Source organism: Syngnathus typhle, linkage group LG1 (assembly GCF_033458585.1).
Source record: "Syngnathus typhle isolate RoL2023-S1 ecotype Sweden linkage group LG1, RoL_Styp_1.0, whole genome shotgun sequence".
Lineage (NCBI taxonomy): Eukaryota > Metazoa > Chordata > Actinopteri > Syngnathiformes > Syngnathidae > Syngnathus > Syngnathus typhle.
Window position 1 is genome coordinate 28,194,968 of NC_083738.1, and position 19,832 is coordinate 28,214,799.

General features: G+C 46.4%; 3 protein-coding genes across 5 annotated transcripts in view; 1 reads left to right on the forward strand and 2 right to left on the reverse strand.

Moving 5' to 3' along the window:
• focad (focadhesin) overlaps nt 1-269 on the reverse strand; it is an 18,692-nt gene extending 18,423 nt beyond the window's left edge. Inside the window, exon 1 of the mRNA XM_061280914.1 lies at nt 21-269. Coding sequence (XP_061136898.1) covers nt 21-114 — 94 coding nt within the window. The 5' untranslated portion in view covers nt 115-269. The remainder of the gene's footprint in view (nt 1-20) is intronic.
• The window catches only part of mllt3 (MLLT3 super elongation complex subunit), a 14,567-nt gene extending 189 nt beyond the window's left edge, over nt 1-14,378 (forward strand). The window contains exons 1-13 of one of the 3 annotated variants that reach the window (XM_061280986.1): nt 608-797; nt 1,499-1,679; nt 5,936-6,018; nt 6,085-6,228; nt 6,460-6,498; nt 7,238-7,360; nt 8,465-9,019; nt 11,308-11,377; nt 12,479-12,617; nt 12,694-12,790; nt 12,976-13,044; nt 13,109-13,180; nt 13,459-14,378. In XM_061280986.1, coding sequence (XP_061136970.1) covers nt 786-797; nt 1,499-1,679; nt 5,936-6,018; nt 6,085-6,228; nt 6,460-6,498; nt 7,238-7,360; nt 8,465-9,019; nt 11,308-11,377; nt 12,479-12,617; nt 12,694-12,790; nt 12,976-13,044; nt 13,109-13,180; nt 13,459-13,590 — 1,716 coding nt within the window. In that variant the 5' untranslated portion in view covers nt 608-785 and the 3' untranslated portion in view covers nt 13,591-14,378. Of the gene's footprint in view, nt 1-606; nt 798-1,498; nt 1,680-5,935; nt 6,229-6,459; nt 6,499-7,237; nt 7,361-8,464; nt 9,020-11,307; nt 11,378-12,478; nt 12,618-12,693; nt 12,791-12,975; nt 13,045-13,108; nt 13,181-13,458 lie in introns of those variants that run through there. The other 2 variants (XM_061280976.1, XM_061280992.1) reach the window with 2 other exon arrangements.
• A 2,401-nt stretch (nt 14,379-16,779) lies between these two features.
• On the reverse strand, nt 16,780-19,822 carry mfap3l (microfibril associated protein 3 like). Its single transcript, XM_061281042.1, has 3 exons — nt 19,539-19,822; nt 17,964-18,334; nt 16,780-17,837 (listed from the first exon to the last, which is right to left on the reverse strand). The coding sequence occupies exons 2-3, from the start codon at nt 18,220-18,222 to the stop codon at nt 17,023-17,025; spliced, it is 1,074 nt and encodes a 357-aa protein (XP_061137026.1). The 5' UTR covers nt 18,223-18,334; nt 19,539-19,822; the 3' UTR covers nt 16,780-17,022.
• Nucleotides 19,823-19,832: the final 10 nt, after the last annotated feature.

A 19,832-nucleotide genomic window follows, 5' to 3' on the forward strand; every position in this document is an offset into this window, starting at 1 on the left:
GACATTTTTAAAAACTTTACCTCTTGTACGGGTTCGGCAGAGCGTAGACATACGGCAATTACCGAGGGCCAAACTTGTTGACTTTTCAAATAATAAGAATACAAATATATACATGTAGCTAAAGTAGATGCTATTGAATGGATATCAGTAATGCCCAATTTTAGATATTTAAAGATTTATATATTAGAACGAGTTGATTGTACATAATTGTTTAATTTAGTTAGAAAAAACAAGAACGCGGCGTGTTACTGGTTTTCCCGATGGGCTTGAAGGCAGCGTGATGCAACTTGCCTTCTGCTCTCCCATTGGTTATTCCCCTCGTGCGCTCTCAAACATTGGGCCGCGCATGCGCTTTGTCGCTCTGTCAACAAGGTGGCGGGATTGAGCAATAAAACCACGGGTAGACGAATGCACTATTGCATTCAAAACAAAAAAGTCGACAGTTTTATTTTTTCTATATATCGTATGGCAACCAACGATTTATTTTACACGGGAAAATATAATCCAGATTTGTTTTCCTCACTATCAAATAAATCATGCTCAATGCACGAAAAGTAAGGGTAAGGGTCCGCGTATGACTTTATTTTGAAAATCTCTACCGGACCTTTTGTCTTGATACCTGCTGTCTTGACTGCCGGCGAGTCTTGGGAAAGTCTTGAATGTGACTTGGAGCCGAACACGCAGAGAGTGGCCACAATGTCCGCCGCCACACGCCAATTGGACTTACCTGCACTTGCTTTCCCAACTCCGTCTCCATGAAAACTCAGTAACGGGGCGCCTCAGGAATGGCCAACTCGGTGAGTAGCCATTTCGGAGGGCTCGATGCTGCTTCGCCCATCTCAATGAAGGCAGTGGCTGGGAATGTCACACCCGAGGAGTCGGTGCTTTGCACTCCATCAAAAGGATTTGACCTGCACGCTAGCTTTAGCCTGGACGTACCGCTATCTTTCTTTTTTCTCTTTTAAAGGCCTTTAAAGTATACTAAAACATTTTGCCCTGAAATCTAAGTGCATTTAATGATCAAGTTGTATTCCGTGATAATCACAAGTCATCTACAAAATGCTGTAACTGTATTGAATAGTCCTCGTTACTCCCCTTTATTATTATTTAATGTTATTTTCTCAATGTAGAGTTTTCCCACTGTACAGACTTGTCAGTGATTTGGAACGTACTCTTGTTCTCAAGTCAAATATTCGTTCTGGTGTGCCGGCCACTTTATTAGGGACACCTGCTCAATCCAACCACCGTATCTGTTGTTTAAAAAATAGAGAAAATGTTGCCGTGATATGTTACCAGCGTGGAAATTGACTCTTTGGGATGTTTACAACTTGTTCGTAACCCCATCGCTGATGTGGTGAGTGTTTCGAAAGTCAGTGTCGATTTAAAGAAACAAAAACGCTTTCAGGCAGTCGAGCAAATTATTAAACACTTTGCGACGAACGAATAAGTCGTGATTTACCCAGGGATGATCAATCAACCTCCCAATCTCAAATGGCAGGGTGCCGTTCAGGTGAAACTCGAACTCGGCCACCGCGCCCAATTCCGAAAGAAACCCACGGTGGAAGGCTTCACCCACGACTGGATGGTGTTCGTCCGAGGACCGGAGCACAGCAACATTCAGCACTTTGTGGAGAAAGTTGTCTTTCATTTGCACGAGAGTTTCCCCAAACCAAAACGAGGTGAGCTCTGCTGCTTTTCATACTTTGTGTTGCAGATGTTTGCCGCTCACTGTAAATGTCTGACTGGTGTCAAACAAACCAGCCAACGCCAGACTATTGATATACCGTAATTTTCGGACTATAAATCGCGTTTATTTTCATAGTTTGGGTGGGGGGGGCGACTTATACTCAGGAGCGACTTATATACATATATATGTTTTTTTTTTCACTTTTTTGGGCATTTTATGGCTGGTGCGATTTATACTCCGGTGCGGCTTATAGTCCGAAAATTACGGTAACCTTTATTGATGGTAACGTAATTTCTTACCATCAGCATCCAAAAACCTTGTTGAATGGCATTTTCAAAAATAAAATACTCCATTTCTTCTATTTATTGACAATCATCCCCAGATATTAATACGAATAATTACGCACTGGGTTGATCTTTCACACTCATTGGAGAAGAATTCATTTCTGCCGAAAGTGTGGGGCTTCAAGCGTAGCGCTAATCCCATTCTGAAGAGATTTAGAGGTGCGGTGGAATCTCCCGGCCCGCCTGGCACACTTGCCGGCCCCATTCAAAGTCTTTTGTTGAGATCCGAGACGGCGTTTACGAGCCGGCGAGCACCACGCCGGAGTCTAAACAGACGCTTCCTCCATGCCGCCTTTCACTTTTTATGCGTTGAGAATGACCCAAAAAAAAAAAAAAAAAAGATGCCGCTGCTTCATTATGAGCTCAAACTGTTCTCTGGTGTTTCCATGGGAACAGCCATTGGCAAGGCCTCCTCCACACATGGAGCCAAGGAAGACCCAGTGTGGTTTTTTTTTTTGTTTTTTTTTTTTGTATTGTCCCCCCTACCCCCTCCCCTCGGCGCCACAGCTTGGACCTAATGCCCTTAGCTCAAAAGAGGAAGACGGAGGGACAACCCGTACGTTGAAAGCTAGCAGGCCAGTTTGGAAAATGACTCGATGGCCGGCCCAAACTATCGCCATTCCTGGAAGAAAGGCCTTCTGTTGCCCAACTTGGACACACACACATACACGCACGCAGACAGAGAGATGGCGTCATGATTGGTCCAACATGTTCGCCCCCTGGCTGTCTTCGGGCCTCTGCCGAGCGCTGGCACCGAACGTTTCGCTAGCCTCCGTCGCTGCGCCGGCGCCTTTAGTTGTGGCGAGCGCAAGTACACAAGATGCTCGTCGTCCAGATCCAAATGAGTTGCAGCTTCGCCAGTCTGCTCTTTTTTATCGTGTGTGTGTGTTTTATATTTGGAAGCGTTCCTCTTGATCTGTCTTCCAAATGTCGGGAAAAAAAAAAAAAAGTACAAATACTCAGCTAGCTTCAAGAGCTACAACGATTTGAATCATCTTTTGACGTGCCGATTATTTTGACGACACGAATCAGATCAAAAGTTTGGGATTTCCATCGCTTCGTTCATAACGAGACGTTATTTCAAATCGACGAGGCGTCATCTTTTATTTATCCTTAACCTTTCTCCATGTCCATCTTTTGGACGTGCTAAGTGTGGACATTAAAAAAAAAAAAAACAGTAACAAGTCTTTATTGAGAACGGAAGTTATGGAAAGTGCAGACATTATTCAAATGTAGGCAATGCGCTCAGTCAAATAGAAGCTACCAAAATCGACTTGAGCACCAAAAACGTATCTTCTCGCACCACTGCTGTCTACACACACACACACAAAAAAGAAAGAAACTCTCAGGCGAGAGGTCCAATACAAAGAGAACCCAAGCAATGAAAGTTACGGACCGAGAGCATGAAAGGCCCGCGGAGGTGCGGGGGGGGGGGGGGGGGGGGGGGAATTGGGGCCAGCCGCCAGCACCCAAGAACAGGAACTGAGCCGTAAATCCTGTCCCTCCCCACGTCCGATACGAGCGGGCTTTGTGTCGTCTTTCTTGCTCCTTTTTGCCATCAAACGATTGCCCCCCCCCCCCCCCCCAAAAAAAAAAAAGAAGATTCAACTTGCCCTAGTATCGTTCGGGGACCCTTTCAAGTCGTCTTGGAGTTAGCCCATTCCTCAAGTTCAAAGTCAAACACTGTAGCTGCTCAAAGGTCACCCGAGTCGGGTCGTCTTGCAATTCCGCCGATAGCTGCCGCCGCTTTTCAAACGCTCGACCGGACCGGACCGGACCGGCCACCCGCCCGCCCGCCGCGCCTCTTCCGAGCAACTCAACCGACAACGCAAACTCGGATGTGCCCCGGCTGTTTGATCTCGCCCGATTAATCTCGACCTTCGTTGGCGTTGTCCGGTCCCGCCGTTACCTGATTAGCGCGAGGTCATACGGGTCAGCCGGGGCTGTTAAGCTAACAGAGCGCCAGGTTGTTTTTAAAACACTGGGCTCGTTGGAGCGTGCCGTCTCGCTAATCACCACCCGCCGTCGTCCAAGCACCTCCAGTCACGGAACTTGATGGAGAAAAATTAAGAAAATTGTCCGAAAGTCCATCAAACATCTGGAATTCGCCAGCCGTGTCCCCGATCGAGCACCTTTGGGATGATTTATCGGACGTCCACCCTTGAAATGAGCATTTGAGTGGGCAAACGGAGGGGTCCTTCTTTTCGTCGTCGTCCCCCCCCCTTGAGGCCAACGTCCGAGCTAGCCTCATTAGCGGTCAGTCTATGGAGAAAGGCCAAATACAGAGTGACTGGCATTGTTCTGTGATTGGCATCAAGACTTGATAGTGAAGAAATGCTACGAGCGCTAATTTTCTCTTCCGGGTCACTGGTCGCTTTGTGACTGCTCAACTCGACTGCCCCTGACATTTTGATTGGCTTTATCGCAACAACAACGGCAGATACTATACTCCTTCCTTGACATATTTACACTGTGTGAGTCAAAGATTTTTTGCGAACCTTGGACTTGGGATGAGCAGCAACAACGCCGGATTGACATACAGGACTGTCTCAGAAGATTAGAATATTGTGCTAAGGGTCTTTATTTTCTGTAATGCAATTGAAAAACCAAACATGTCATACATTCTGGATTCTTTACAAATCAAGCACACTCCTATTTTCATCTATTTATGACATTAGCATAGCTTGTGCATAGCTTGGTGACGTCCGCAAGGAAAGGTCATCTCGCAGGTCACAACTCAACCAACTACTGTGCTACTGATTGTACATTCATAGTTTAATTTATTTATGCAAATACCGTAAATTCCGGACTATAAGCCGCACCGGACTATAAGCCGCACCAGCTAAAATTGGGGAATATTTTAGTTTTTTATAAGCCGCACGTGCACACGCGTTTTTTTACAAAGAAAGACCGTTCACAGAAAGCCTTTTAAAAGTTTTTATAACATACTTTAACATGTCTTTCTCAACATTGCCTGTGACGAAGGGTTTAGAGCCCTTTGACGCAGGTCACCTAGCGTGCATTCCTACTAAAGCTCATAATAGTCACAAGCGACACAGCCAGAATAAGCAGCAGCCATAGTAGTGTTTCAAAATAGTATTTTTCTTGTTGTTTTTTTTCTTCAAGATACCGCAGTGTATAAAAGTGATCAAGTCATCACAAAAATCACGAAAAAAAATCCTTATATAAGCCGCACCTGACGATAAGCCGCAGGGTTCCAAATTTTGGTAAAAAGTCGCGGTTTATAGTCCGGAATTTACGGTACTGTTGATACGATTATGACTCGCTACCGCTTTAGCATAGGTTAGCGATTAGCGACTGCGACGCATTCGGGCTCCAAAGTCGTATTTTATCATGGTAACAGAATGTCCAAGACAGAAGGCCCCCGTTGTCTATTTTTCATGGTCAGAGCAGTGTTGAATCTAAAGTCATCCAGAGTGTGGCCACCGTTTCCTCAACACATTGAATGGGGCTCTTTTAGCAGTATGACATTGAACGTGACCCCGCACACACACAATTAAGTCCAACCCATAATATTTGCTCAGCGATGTTGGGCTGCGGCGGGGAGGTTGACCTCGGTTTGTCCAGCCATCAATTTCGGGGGGGCTTCAAAATGAGAAGCGTGTCGATTGATGGCAACAAGAGTGGGCCTCTCTCCGTACGCTGGTCCACTGGGAAGGCAAGCTGACAAACATGCTCCTCTGAGCCAAGTGCACCTGAGCTCAAGTGTTGTTTGTCTTCAAAGTCCATGGGGGGAGCTTCACATTACACCATTACTGGCGAGGTGAAGCTTTTCCAGCTGGTTCTGTCTGGCACAATTTGGCTTTCCGGTAATTTGCCCCGGTGAGGAACTGGCTTTGTGGACTGTGTGTGTTTCAACTCCTTTTTGCCTTTTTTTTTTTAGTTTGCAAAGATCCACCATACAAAGTGGAGGAGTCGGGATACGCCGGCTTCATCTTGCCCATCGAAGTTTATTTCAGGAATAAGGTACGCCACGCACCGCTCGAGCGCTCCTCAAACGAACTCACAATCTGCACGCTGGACCGACCGCAGGAAGAGCCGAAGAAAGTCCGCTTCGACTACGACCTCTTCCTCCACCTGGAGGGCCACCCGCCCGTCAATCACCTTCGCTGCGAGAAGCTCACCTTCAACAATCCCACCGAAGAATTTCGACGGAAGCTCCTGCGAGCCGGAGGGGTAGGTGTGGTTGTCGCTTCCGTGCAGCGGCGGCCATTTTGCGCGCCGGCCCCACAGAAGACCCCTGTCGTCTGCGCCTTTTTACGACCTGAGCTAAGTGCTTTGTGTTTACTTTGGCTGCACGCCTTCAAAGGGGAACCCGCATTCCCGCTCGGCGTCACCGCTGGCGATTTGAAACGAGTCTATCGTGAGGAAGATGTTAACATGTTCTCTCGTCTTCTCTGTGAACAGCAACGGGATCCGCACAAACGCACCTCGGAGGATTCAAAAGTAAGATTGCGTATGAATAGTTGTCAATTGTTGTCGATGCTTCCTCAAGAGTATTTACGATAATGGAAAAAAAATGATTGTGATATCAGATGTTGAATTTTTTTAACGTTATTATCTTTGTCTGGAATCGTGATGTGCTGACTTGTAAAATAAATAAATCAATTTAAAAATAAACATTTATTAAATTATTTATTATTCAATTTTATATGACATTTTTATATAAAAATTTTCAGATTAAAGCCTAATAGTGTTTTCTAACCCATATAGTAGTTTGACTTCAATCCAAAATAAAAATCGTTGAAAAAAAAAAAACCGAAGGAAATCTCTAAATTCGTTTCCTCAAGCGTTCGGGATTCATTCTCAATGTCTTTATTGCAATATTGCTGAATACTGCAGGAAGTTCAGGCGTTAAAGAAAAGTCACTTATTTTTCTTCTTTATTTTCTTACTTTTCTGTTTTCATATTTAAAGAAAAAACAAAAACGAAATATTTTTCCAAAACGTTTGCTGCAATAACGAGTTAGCACGCCGAGTTAGCACAAGGCGTTTAAAAATAGTCATTTATTTTTGTACTTGCATTACACAATACTCCACTTTATTGTTTTTATATTTAAAAAAAACAATAACTAACAAAAACCCAAACTAAAATGAAGCATTTTGCCAAAACGTTTGCTGCAATAACGAGTTAGCGCGCTGAGTTAGCACGAGACGAGCTAACCGCGGCTCATCTTCCTGTACAGGTGATGGTGATGCAGGAGGGCTCCACATCCTTGTTGGGGCCGCACACGAAGCTTCCCAGCAGCTCCTTGGTCTCCACGTTCTCCGACCCAAGGAAGAGCAAAAGCTCCCACGGGCCCCCCAAGGTCAGTCGCGCGTCCGCGTACACCACAGCTAGCTAACAGCCATTTTATGTTTGGCCGCGGGAGGGCAACGGCTTTACTGCTGTGACGGCGATTGCCGGCAGCTTTGTCTCGGCTGAAGGTCGCCAGCCGGGTCACTGGCCGATAGACAGAAAACAACAAATACAGGCTTTGTAAGTGTCGGGGAGTTGGACCGCACCCCGTCGTCGAGACTCTTTTAATGGCTTTATTGCGCGGCTGAAATATTGACAGGAGGCCCTGAGGTGAGGCCCCGTCGTTAGGATCAATCTATTTCCTCGAAGTGGTCGTCCGCTCCGCTCCAAAGGAGTGCACGCGTGTGTCGTGGTTCATTCTGGTACTTTTCCATCCCCTCATTTATTCACAAGTACCGTAATTTTTGGACTATAAGTCGCGTTTTTTTTCATAGTTTGGGTGGGACTTATACTCAGGAGCGACTTATATACATATATATGTTTTTTTTCCCTTTTTGTGGCATTTTATGGCAAGTGCGACTTATACTCCGGTGCGACTTATAGTCCGAAAATTACGGTAAGTTTCCATCCAAATAACAAAGGAAGATTGTTCTTTAAAGATAATATGAAGAATATGGCTTCCTCTTGGGAAAACATCTTCTGTCCTCTGCCAATATAAAATTGGATGTTCATTTATTTGTTTGTTTGTTTGTTTGTACACATCAGCACATTACAATATAAGAAATATTTTATTAAAAAATTCTTTTTTTTTTTTTTTTCAATTAATGAGCCAATTTGTAATATGCTAATATCCAATATGGCCTTAAAAAAATAATTTCCCATGTGGAGCAATTTAATATGAAAAAAATAAATGAACCTCATGGCATCGGCTGTAGCGTATAAATCGGCAACTTCCCTTTGGTAATGTTGGGCGAAAAGATTTATCGTAGCGCCGACCCGCTTTAAACAATGTTTAATTCCACTAAAAATCATCCTGACTAATGAACTTCATTGTTACAGTGATGAATCAATCGCCTTGGTCGTCATGGTAACTAAAGGCACACTCATCATTGGCCCATATGGTCACTAGCAAGAAACGGGCTAATGCAAGACTGCTAATTCTTGCATCCAACAGAAGGGCTCCAAAGGAAGCGGCCCGGTCCTTCTCACCACCAGCACCGGTACCGGCACCGGCACCAACTGCAGCAGCTTCTCCAAACTCCACAAGCCCTCCAAGGACCACAAAGACAAACCAGCAAAAGACTCCAAAGAGACCAAAAGTGCCTTCAGGGACTCCTGCTGGGAGTCCAGCAGAGCCCCGAACGAACCTTCCAGAAAACCCAAAGAGAACCAGCCGCTTCGAAATGGCAACCCCAAAATGGGATTCAAGGAGCCCAAGTCTTCGTCTCATCGGAGCGAGGCGTCCAACCACGGGGCTGGCAAGCGAGCGGCCGCCCCAGACGGGGACAATTGGCGCAGCAAAAAACGCAAAAGGGGATTTGCCCATTTGCCCGGGTCCGACGGGCAACGTTGCGAAAAGAAAGTACTGAAGGACCGGCCGCAGATGCAAAGCGCTAAATCGCATCCAGAGGGCGACGAAGCCACGCAGCAGCGCAAGGTCTCGGCGCTTCCGCCGTTCCGGGAAGTGGTGGACTCCAATGACTCCGACGTGGACTCCAACAAATGGGACGTAAGTAGGACGACTGTTGGAAAACCACAAATTTATTTTGGCCTCGTCATTCATCCGTAAGACAGTACGAAGGTTTCATGTTCATTGGACGATTGTAGTTTATTACAAAATATTTAAACACACCATATATTGAAACAACTACCGTTTTTTTCCGTGTATAATGCGCAAAATTTAACTAATTTATTGTCCTAAAATCTGGGGTGCGCATTATACATGGGTACAAAAAAAAAGTGTTTTTTTTTTAAAATCCGGATATGATACGCTATATGCTTTTTCCAGCATCAACATGCCAATTTTAGGGTGCGTATTATACATGGGGGCGCATTATACATGGAAAAAAACGGTAAGCTCAAAATGAATCCAGTTAAAGTCCAAACAAATGACCGAGTCTCAAGTCAAGGCCCAAAGTATTGCAATGCCTTTTGTGTGCGCTGGTGTTGCTTTGGAGCAATTTGAGTGAAGAGCAACAAAAGACATTGTTGTCTTCTCCTCCGGTCGGGGTTGGGGCAGGATTTGTTGCCGTTGCAGCGCTATAAAGTCAAACAGGGAGGAAATCTGCTTTTATGGCGGCGCTCTGCCTGGCTCCAGGGGGTCTGCGCCGTAAAGGGTAGGCACCAATAAAACAAGCATTTGCATTTGGACAGCCAAACAGGAAACGCAACTATGATACCGATCTTTGCCTTTTTTTTTTTGTCAAGAGAAGATTCCGACGCTTGCCTGCTTTGCACAAATCGGGATAACAAGATTTAACGTTTTACGACACCTGAGCACAATGGCGATTAGCACCAGAACAGCAGCGCTTGGCTCTCATTCCTCCACTTCCACATCAAGCTCTTTGTTTTGCGGCCGAGATGCCCCCCCCCCCCCTCTAAAAAGGCCATGTGGAGAGGGGTGACAAATGCCAGGTGTTTGATTCTTTTCAGACCGGCCACCACCCCGGTGGCCGCCAAAAGCGCCGGCTGGTTTGTCATGTGACCAGCCGTTTGATCTTTTGGCTTCCCGCTGCTCACTGGGCCAGAGACGGTGCGCACCAAGGGGAAACGTGGATTAGGGAATTATTCGGGAACACTCGTGAGGAGGCCTGAGACATTCATCCACTTGGAGTCGACGTCCCAATGCAGTAGAATGGAAAGACTGCAATTTGGGGGAGGGGGGGTAAAAAAAAAAAAGAACGGCTTCCTATGAGACCAAAACATTGAGTAGTAATGGTCAGCACTTTTTTTTTAAATCAAATTTTAAATCTGGGATACAAGTAAACTTCAATAATTTCACGCGCTCCTTCCAAATGAGCTCTTGTTTCTGTCAGGGTTTCATAATAAATAATGTAATCATCTTTATGACTGAGGTTTGAAATTTCCTTCGGAAGGATCGTAGTTATACCGTTTTTTTCCATGTATAATGCGCAAAATTTAACTAATTTATTGCCCTAAAATCTGGGGTGCGCATTATACATGAGTACAAAAAATATATATATCTATATTATTATTATTTTTAATCCGGATATGATACGGAGGCCGCCATTACAGATGCGCTTTCTTTTCTGCTGTTCACTTCGAACACAATGCTCTGGTATCAGACAAGGCTTGCTCCATCACCTGCTCGTTTGCTGTCACAATGTACCCTACACAAATCCGAAACATTTCTTCGCTATCGAGGTTGCTAGCGCAGGCGCAGTGATACTGACGGGCAGAATAACATCCGGTTGTTCCCAGAGATGATCTTTTATCTGAAATCATTTTACCTTCACGGACTTAAGTAGGAGTCCCAAATTTGGGTGCGTATTATACATGGGTACAGGCTTTTTTTCCATTTTTAGGGTGCGTATTATACATGGGGGCGCATTATACATGGAAAAAAACGGTAATTCACAACACATGGTAAAATCTGTATTGCGCAATCTCGTATAGTTCAAACGTAAAAATGGAAATATCTAAAAACAAAACAAAAAAAGGTGTCAAAATATTAGGGACACTTAAAAATGAATCAAAAATTCCTGTTGGCCACTGTAATCATTTAAATACAATAATAAATGAATCCCCAAAAATTAAATGGTAAAATCATTAAATAAAATTGTAAATATTTTTTTAACCATTAAATTGCAACATTGAGAAAAATACATTGCAATAGGATTATTGGATTTGAAATTTTTGAGGGGAAGGCGCTTGAAATGCGAAGCGGAAATGCTAGCACAGCTTTGTAGCGCGCCAACTTAACTTTCTGCAGTGAAATGAAATGCGAGTCGCTGTTTTCAACTTTGCTCTGTTTTTGCTTTTCCGCCTCTCTGTTAGTCGGAACAGCCCAGTCCAGCCAGTTCCAGCTCCAGTTCGTGCTTTGCGCCCACACAGCACAAACGCCAAGGTAATGAATCCGTTTTTATTTTTTTCCTCATGAATATTTGCAGCCGCCACCAACGACGATGTTTGCATCCGTGTTGGAAAGCAATGGCGACCGAGTGTGTAGCCAATTGTTTTGCTTTGGATTGGACAAGGCTGGCTATTCCTGGCGCCACCCACACAGGTAGCAAACGGGCTCCCACGGCAGGCAAGGAGTAGCGCCATTCGGCAGCAAATCGCATTCATTGATGACTCGAATGGGGCTCCATTAATCGACTGAAATGAACTGTTCAAGATATGAGACAAAGTTAATGACATTGAAACAATCCCTGGCAAAAATAGAACAAAATAATCCAAATAAATATAATTTTGTATAAAAATATCATGTAATTTAGTATAATATAATCCATCCATCCATCCATCTTCTTCCGCTTATCCGGGGTCGGGTCGCGAGGGCAGCAGCTTCAGGAGGGACTCCCAGACTTCCCACACCTGCCCGACGCCTCTCGAGTAACTCCCGAGTGGAAGAGAGTCAAGGCCCTCTCGAGAGCCCAAACTATGTGTGGAGGCAAGTCCGACGATGTCAGAACTTTTCTGCCTCGCACACCAGCTCGGGCTCCTTTCCAGCCAGAGAGGGGACATTCCATGTCCCACGAGCCAGCTTCTGCAGCCGGGGATCGGACCGCTAAGGTCCCCGCCTTTGGCCGCCGCCCAACTCACTTTGCACCCGACCCCGTTGGCCCCTCCTACAGGTGCTGAGCCCATGGGAAGGGCCCCACCTCCAGGCCTGGCTCCAGAGGGCGGGCCTGGTGACCCCCGTCCGGGCGAGGGAAAACTAGGTCCATATATTCTACTCATCATAAGGGGTCTTCTATATAATATATAATTATATAATTCATATTAATGTAATAATATTGAGGAGTTATGGTTGTGTTACACCCCAAAAATATATATTTTCGTAATTAATCTTCCAATGAATCGTTGATCGGAGTTTTGTCAGACAAATCCAGTCGGGCCAAAGGATAAATTGTCCTCAGGTGGGAATGAGTCCAACTGCTTAAAAGTCACGCGTGAACCACCACTGGGCCGTCTCTGTTCTTAAAATCTTCCCCATTTTGTGTTCTAGTACTCGGCCCGCTGCAGTCAGTGATGCAGGACCCGCATTCAGACGACCACAACGCTAATTCCGAGGAGGACGACGAGCCGGACTTGGATTCGGACGCCGAGCGGCCGGCGCGCATGCACATCTCACACCACCAGCGCAGGTTGACTCACTAAAGTCCCTTTTGAGCTCCAAAGAGATGAAAATGTCTTGACGACGTCAAACAAAATAACCCGCAGGGTCAGTTTGGGTGACGGCAGCGAGAGCGACGCTTCCGCCCCCTCGCCGCCTTCACGGAACGATGTCCCGGCCTTATTAAAAACCACAAGTAACCAGGTGAGATGTTTTAGCACGGTTCAAAAAGCCCTCATGAATACTCGCAGGCATTTATTCTTTATCCTCTGTGACACTTCACTGCCTTATACAAGTCTTTTACTGCCCCCTGGTGGCTGACTTTGTGCTAGCGGGTGGGCAGTTCAAAAAAATGTTGTGACTTTGCTCACTTGTTCTCCCCTCATCAGATGCTGGAAGAGAAGAGTCCCAGCGAGCAAAGCAAGAAGAACAAGAACCAAAATCTCGATTGTGACAAGGTACCAATCTTTCGGACCTACTTGTTGTTGTTGTCATTGTCCAATCCGCCAACGGCTTTTGCAGGCTTACCTGGACGAGCTGGTGGAACTGCACAAAAGGCTGATGACCCTGAGGGAGGGTCACATCCTCCAACAGGTAAAAAACACACGTTCTTTTTTAAATGAATTCTGTGTCGAATAACTATACGTCTGATAAAAAAAACGTTCAAATATTTGAAAAAGATGAATGCTAATAAAAATTGCTAGCAATATCTCTTCTTTTAAAATTGTATTTAACGATTTCTTATTTTAGTATGGAAACATGAAGTCAATGCACAATTTGTCTTTGCGGTCGGTCCACGCGAAATGACGCGGTGGTGCCGTACTTGGCCTTGAGTTTGACCCGGATGTTCTCAGTGGCCTCTGCTTTTCCAGATCGTCAACCTCATCGAAGAGACGGGCCACTTCCACATCACAAACACCACTTTTGACTTTGACCTGTGCTCCTTGGACAGAAGTACCGTAAGGAAGCTGCAGAGTTACCTGGAAACCTCCGGACTCTTCTGAAGCTGCGTTGCTCTCCGTACAATTGGATTTTGTCTTTGGGATGGAAATAGGACGCAATGCAAGAAAAATGGAAAGCTCTCATCACCCGCAAAGCCTTGAAAGCGAAGCTTTGCTCCCTGAAAAAAGTTTTGCTCTTAAAGAATGTTTGCGTGCTGATGGTTGCCACGCGTTTGGAAACGCCCGGTCAACATTGCCTTACAACGCTCTCATGTCTTATTTATTGAATTTCAATTTGCGGGTGTGTGTGTGTGTGTGTGTGCGTGCGTGTCGCAAATGGCTAAACAAAGAATAGGACTTTTGGTCAAGCACTTGGCAGCAGGCGTTTGGCAATAGTTTGCAACCCGGCGACAAAACACGCCCCACCTTTTCCACCAAGTGGCCCAACGAGCGTCAAGACCGATATGCTAGCGAGGGACGACCGACTGTCTTTTCCACGACGGAATATTTCATCCCAAAGCACAATTCCCACCGACTTCCTGTGCATAAAGACCAAATCCACAAATGATGGAAAAGCACGAGCAATCAAGTAAGTGGCAGCCCACCCGTTGGGGCTCCAAAGTCCCGCTTTCATATTATGAGGCCAAATCGTTGTTGGCAGAAATGTGTGATGACAATGTTATTTATTTCTCTTTGACCGGCGGCTGTGGCGTCAAAGCTCAGCACAGAAGGACTAATGAGCTCCCCCCCCTTTTTGTAATGGGATGGCGCAAACACTTCTGGGGCCTTCTTCTGGTGTCTTGTGTATTTTGAGGACGGCTAATAAATGCTCTGGATTGGTGCGCACGTGACACGGCCAATTATTGTTTTTAGCTCCAAACTGTCTCCAGGGCGATCCAATCAGCAAGTCGGCCGAGGCCGGGGTTGTCTTTGAAATTGTAAACCTGCCGAGTTAGCACCAAGGCTGACACAACGTTCCAGCTGTGAAAACTTTGTGAAACATAATAGTGAAGTTGTTTTCTTTCGTGCATTTGTGGCCCAGTAGAAGCACTAGAAATGGGCCGGCCGGCCTTTTCACTTGCTCAATCTTAGATCTTGTTGAAATGTCAGGTGTTGGCGTACCGTTTTTTTCCATGTATAATGCGCAAAATTTAACTAATTTATTGTCCTAAAATCTGGGGTGCGCATTATACATGGGTACAAAAAAAAATTTTTTTTTTTTTTTTTTTTATCCGGATATGATACGGAGGCCGCCATTACAGATGCGCTTTCTTCTCTGGTGTTCACTTCAAACACGCTCCATACGAACACAATGCTCTGGTATCAGACAAGGCTTGCTGGATCACCTGCTCGTTTGCTGTCTGTCACAATGTACCCTACACAAATCCGAAACATTTCTTCGCTATCGAGGTTGCTAGCGATTGCGCAGTGATACTGACCGGCAGAATAACATCCGGTTGTTCCCAAAGATGATCTTTTTTCTGAAATCATTTTACCTTCACGGACTTAAGTCGGAGTCAAAATTTGGGTGCGGATTATACATGGGTACAAGCTTTTTTCCAACATCAACATGCCATTTTTAGGGTGCGTATTATACATGGGGGCGCATTATACATGGAAAAAAACGGTAATATAAAAATTCCACAATTAGCTAACCAATCAAAGTCAAGCGCACGTGAAATGTTGCAAGTCTGCACGCAGTTGCATTCACAGCCCATCTAGTCATCAACAAGTGGAGGAAAAGTGGCATTACCAAAAGTTGGATGTCTCCAAAATTGGTTTGGAAGGCTGCCAAGAGGCCAACGGCAACACTGAAGGAGCCGCAGGAATTTCTGGCAAGTATTGGCTGTGTTGTACGACGTGACAGCAACCTGCCCTCTATATAAGTCTGGGCAAATTCTTCCAAAAATCACTTTTGGTCTGATGAGACCATTTGCGTCGTAAAGAATCCAACCAACTTAAGGGCAGTTGACTTTCGTGTCTGAAAAACTTCCGATGTGTTTTTTTAAAGGACATTGTCTTGTACTCCTCCTCCTTAAGGGTGGTGCAAAGGGGCCGGGGTCTGACCGTCTGCTTTAGCCAGCAGCTGTTTTCATTAAGGAAGTCATTAAGGAGTAATTGAATTGAATAAATTCAATTAAAAGTAATTGAGGATGAGGAGCAAGCAGTCTGACCTTCGTCCTTAAAAACAGACTTATTTGAATCGATTGGATGACTGAAAAAAAACAAAAAGAAATTGCATGACTTTGTAAAGTCTAGAATACATTGGATGAAACAAAACGACAGCATATCGATAGAATTGTTGTATGTGTGCGGACGTCAAAACAAAACAAAAAAGGCCGAGAATGAACAAAATCGGCAAACGGAAACTCAGCATTATTTTTTTTTTTTTGCCATCAATCGGCAACAAGCAAATACCAAGGCTTTTTTGCCAACATCACAAGAAAAGTATCAATTAAAGTTCCCCTTAATGGGCACTCAGGCCGTCACTTTCATTTCAGCTTTTTCCCTAATGAAGTGGCCTGTTATCAGGAACACCTGAAAATGGCGGTGTACCTAACGGAGTGTCCGAGTGACCCCAATCACAAAGTGGGGGTGAGTGAGGGCAGGTGTGGCACTTTTCACTTGAAATTTGTTGAGTGCAATAAAACCAGTACCGTTTTTTTTCCATGTACAATGCGCCCCCATGTATAATACGCACCCTAAAAATGGCATGTCGATGCTGGAAAAAAGCCTGTACCCATGTATAATACGCACCCAAATTTGGACTCCTACTTAAGTCGGTGAACGTAAAATGATTTCAGAAAAAAGATCCTCTTTGGGAACAACCGAATGTTATTCTGCCGGTCAGTATCACTGCGCATGCGCTAGCATACTCAATAGCGAAGAAATGTTTCGGATTTGTGTAGGGTACATTGTGACCGCAAACGAGCAGGTGATCGAGCAAGCGTCTGATACGAGAGCATTGTGTTCGTATGGAGCGTGTTTGAAGTGAACAGCAGAGAAGAAAGAAAGCGCATCTGTAATGGCGGCCTCCGTATCATATCCGGATTAAAAAAATAAAAAATAAAAATTTTACCCATGTATAATGCGCACCCCAGATTTTAGGACAATAAATTAGTTAAATTTTGCGCATTATACATGGAAAAAAACGGTAACTAAGCTCAAGTCAAACAAACTAGTTCCTAAAAGCCTGCCTGTAAATCTCAGCCTAAGCTCAAGCGTGCATCCATGACATTAAAGGAAAAGCACTTTGGCTATAGTTTTCTTTTATTCTGCATTTTCATTTCATTACTTTTGCTTGACTACAATTTCAGGACAAATTGACCAAATCCAAACCTGCACAGTGAAAATGAAATGACGGCATGAAAACCAGGAGACATTATGGCGGTCGCTTGCAGCAAAGCATTTCTTTACATTCAAGCGAGACGCAAAATGAAATGCCCGCACGCCATCGCTCAGTCGTCGGCACGGCTCGCCGGGTCGTCTCGTCGCTCACACGTGACTCTCGTAGAAAACCCGGCAGGGCGGCGGCCCGGCGGGACACTCGCCGGGGCTCCCTTGGGGGTGGTCTTGGAGGGGCGCGGCGGGCGGCGGTTCCAACGGCGGGTGCACTGACACCTGGATGGCGATGCGCTGCGGCTGCTCCCGGACCGTGGAGTTATCCGAGTCTGCGGCGGGCGACGGGCTGCGCTCCAGCTGCCGGCCCCGCTGGCGCTGCCGCTCCCGCATGAGACCCAGCGCGTCTATGGGGCCGCCGTCGGTGGGCCCCCTTCCCTCGGGCCCCTGCCTGAGGAAGGTGTGCCTCATCTCTTCCACGCCCACCACCTCCAGGATCTCCTCCATGAAAGTGCGGCAGTTCATGATGAGCGGCGGCAGCGGGATGCTGCGCGCCAGCTCCTCGATGTAGCGCGCCAGCTCCATGGTCTTGAACTGCGTCACCTTGGCCAGCTCCACCGTCTTGGTGGAGGTGATGATGGGGATGCGCTTGGCAATCTCAAAGGCCTTCTGCAGCTTCTCCGCGCCCTCGGTGCGGAAGAACTCGTTGATGGCTTTCTCCGTCTTCTTCAGGTGGCTGCTCATCATGCACAGGCGCGTGACGTTGAGCACCATGATGATGGTGAAGGTCACCAGGCACACCACCATGTAGTAGACGCCCATGTCGCCCGTGGCTAAGACCACGCGCAGCGTCACCGTGCAGTTGGAGGCGCCGTGCGCGTTGGACGCCACGCACGTGTACTTGCCGCGGTCGGCGAATTCAATGGCGCTGATGTTGAGGACGCCGTTCTCCAACAACCACCACTTGCCACCTGAACGCCGGCGGTACAGCAAAGCCAACAAAACATGAAGCGCTTGACCCGACTTGCTCCCAGAGTATTTATTCCGCTTTTATTTCGGAGAGAATACGCCAGCCCGTTTTCTCGAGCGCATCTTACCGGCGTCGGCGTGGATGAGGTCGCCGTGCGAGTTGAACCACCTGATGCTGGGGAAGGGCTCGCCGGTGACATTGCAGTCGATCAGCACGCAGCTTCCCTCGCGGGCGATCAGCTGGCTCCTGGCGGCCAGCGCGGCCGGGACGGACCCGTTTGCGCCATCCGTCACGTCCGTGCCGCTTCCGTCTCCCGACGGGGCGGCGGTGTGGCAAGCCACAAGCCACACAGCAAGCGCAAGGTTCAGTGCAGCGGCCCGCAACATCTTTTGTTTTGGGGGGGGGAGGGGGCGTCAGCGTGTCACAAGGTCATTCCTCCGTCCGGCAGCGCCACGCTCGCTGATTGGCTATCTGGGTTGAGCAGCGGGAAACATCTCACTGAAAACAAGATGTTTAAAAATGAGCCGACACAAACAGTTTGACGTGGTTCCTCACAAATTCAAACGCTGACGTTCTTAAAGCCGCTTGAACGAGCGGGACCGCTTCGAGCTTCCGCGCTCTGTACGGCCTCAGCAAATATAGTTGCCGTATTGGCCCGAATATAAGACGAGTCGTTGAAATAAAACTGGAAAAGGGGGCTTTGTCTTACATTCGGGGTCTTGACAACGGCTTTTTTCAAACTTGAGTCTTGAAAAAAAAGGGGGTCGTCTTATAATCGGGGTCATCTTATATTCGGGCCAATACGGTAATACATTCACGATGAATCCCAAAAGCTCGTAAAGTCGATTTTCTGCGCAAGTGTAGTCTGTCTTATAAACGTTTCGATGCAGCATTCGTTGTTGCTTGGAACTACTACCATCAACATGCCATTTTTAGGGTGCGTATTATACATGGGGGCGCATTATACATGGTAAAAAACGGTAATGAGTTCTTTGCCTAAAGGTTGTAAACTGATCCCACCAAAAAAAAAAAAAAAGTGAGACGTCTGATACAAATTACAGAAGGAAGTACACGCACGAAGTTTTCAAACGTGAGAAGCGAAATCGGGAAAAAAATATGACGACGTGAAAACGTACTGCGTTACTTCATTACGACCACCGTTAGCAGTTTTGCGGCCAAACCTTTCGGCTGGATGAAAACGACAAGCCGGCGCCGTTTTCTTCCTGGCCTCGTTGCAAAAACCAACGAACGGGCCGACCACAATGTAATATTACGAAACACATGCTAGCAGATAGCGACGCTTATGCGCAAGGGGATAAATTACACTTTGATTTCATGTACATTGCTCCATCTATATTGAGAATGTTGCGTTCAAACGGATATGGGATACGGCTATGATCTGGATCGCGTCTTTGTCACGGGACCCTTCGGAGTGCAAATAAAGCGGACGGAAATACGACATATTGCTTCTGACCCGATGTGGCGACGACAAAACAGACATTTCACCTTTGTTTGTGTATATAAAAAAAAAAGATTATTTTTTTTACACGTCTCCTCCCAAATAATGTCGCAGTGGTCTCGCGTTGAAAACAACGGAAATGCTAGCAGCTGCCCACAAGTCGACGACCTTGGCGTATCGCTCGGAAGCGCCTCCGTAACGTGGCGAGGCAATTTCGCCTCTTTTACGCTCATTCGTACTCACAACAGGGCTTGTCAGCTGGGCCAAGATGGGGCGACGATGCTCGCTCGAGTCGGGGGACCTGTCAAGCGAGGCGCTTTCTTCATGCCTCGAACTGCTTGGCCACAGTGGGGCGCTCCAGTGCTGGCTGCACCGGTTGCTCCTTATCGAGGAGTCGCAAACAAATCCGAAGCGTTTTCTGTCCCAAAGTTCAAAGGGCCCACTTTGGCTTGTTAGCTGTGCTTTGCTTTCACATGGCCTTCTGCCTTCGAGGGCATTTTCCAACTCTCTTTCGTCTCCGACTCCGACTCACAGGTT

Coding starts and splice junctions, on each gene's coding strand:
- mfap3l (XM_061281042.1), bottom strand. CDS start 18,222: ATGTTGCGGGCCGCTGCACTGAACCTTGCGCTTGCTGTGTGGCTTGTG. Junction 17,838..17,963: donor CCTCATCCACGCCGACGCCG/GTAAGATGCGCT, acceptor GCCGGCGTTCAG/GTGGCAAGTGGTGGTTGTTG.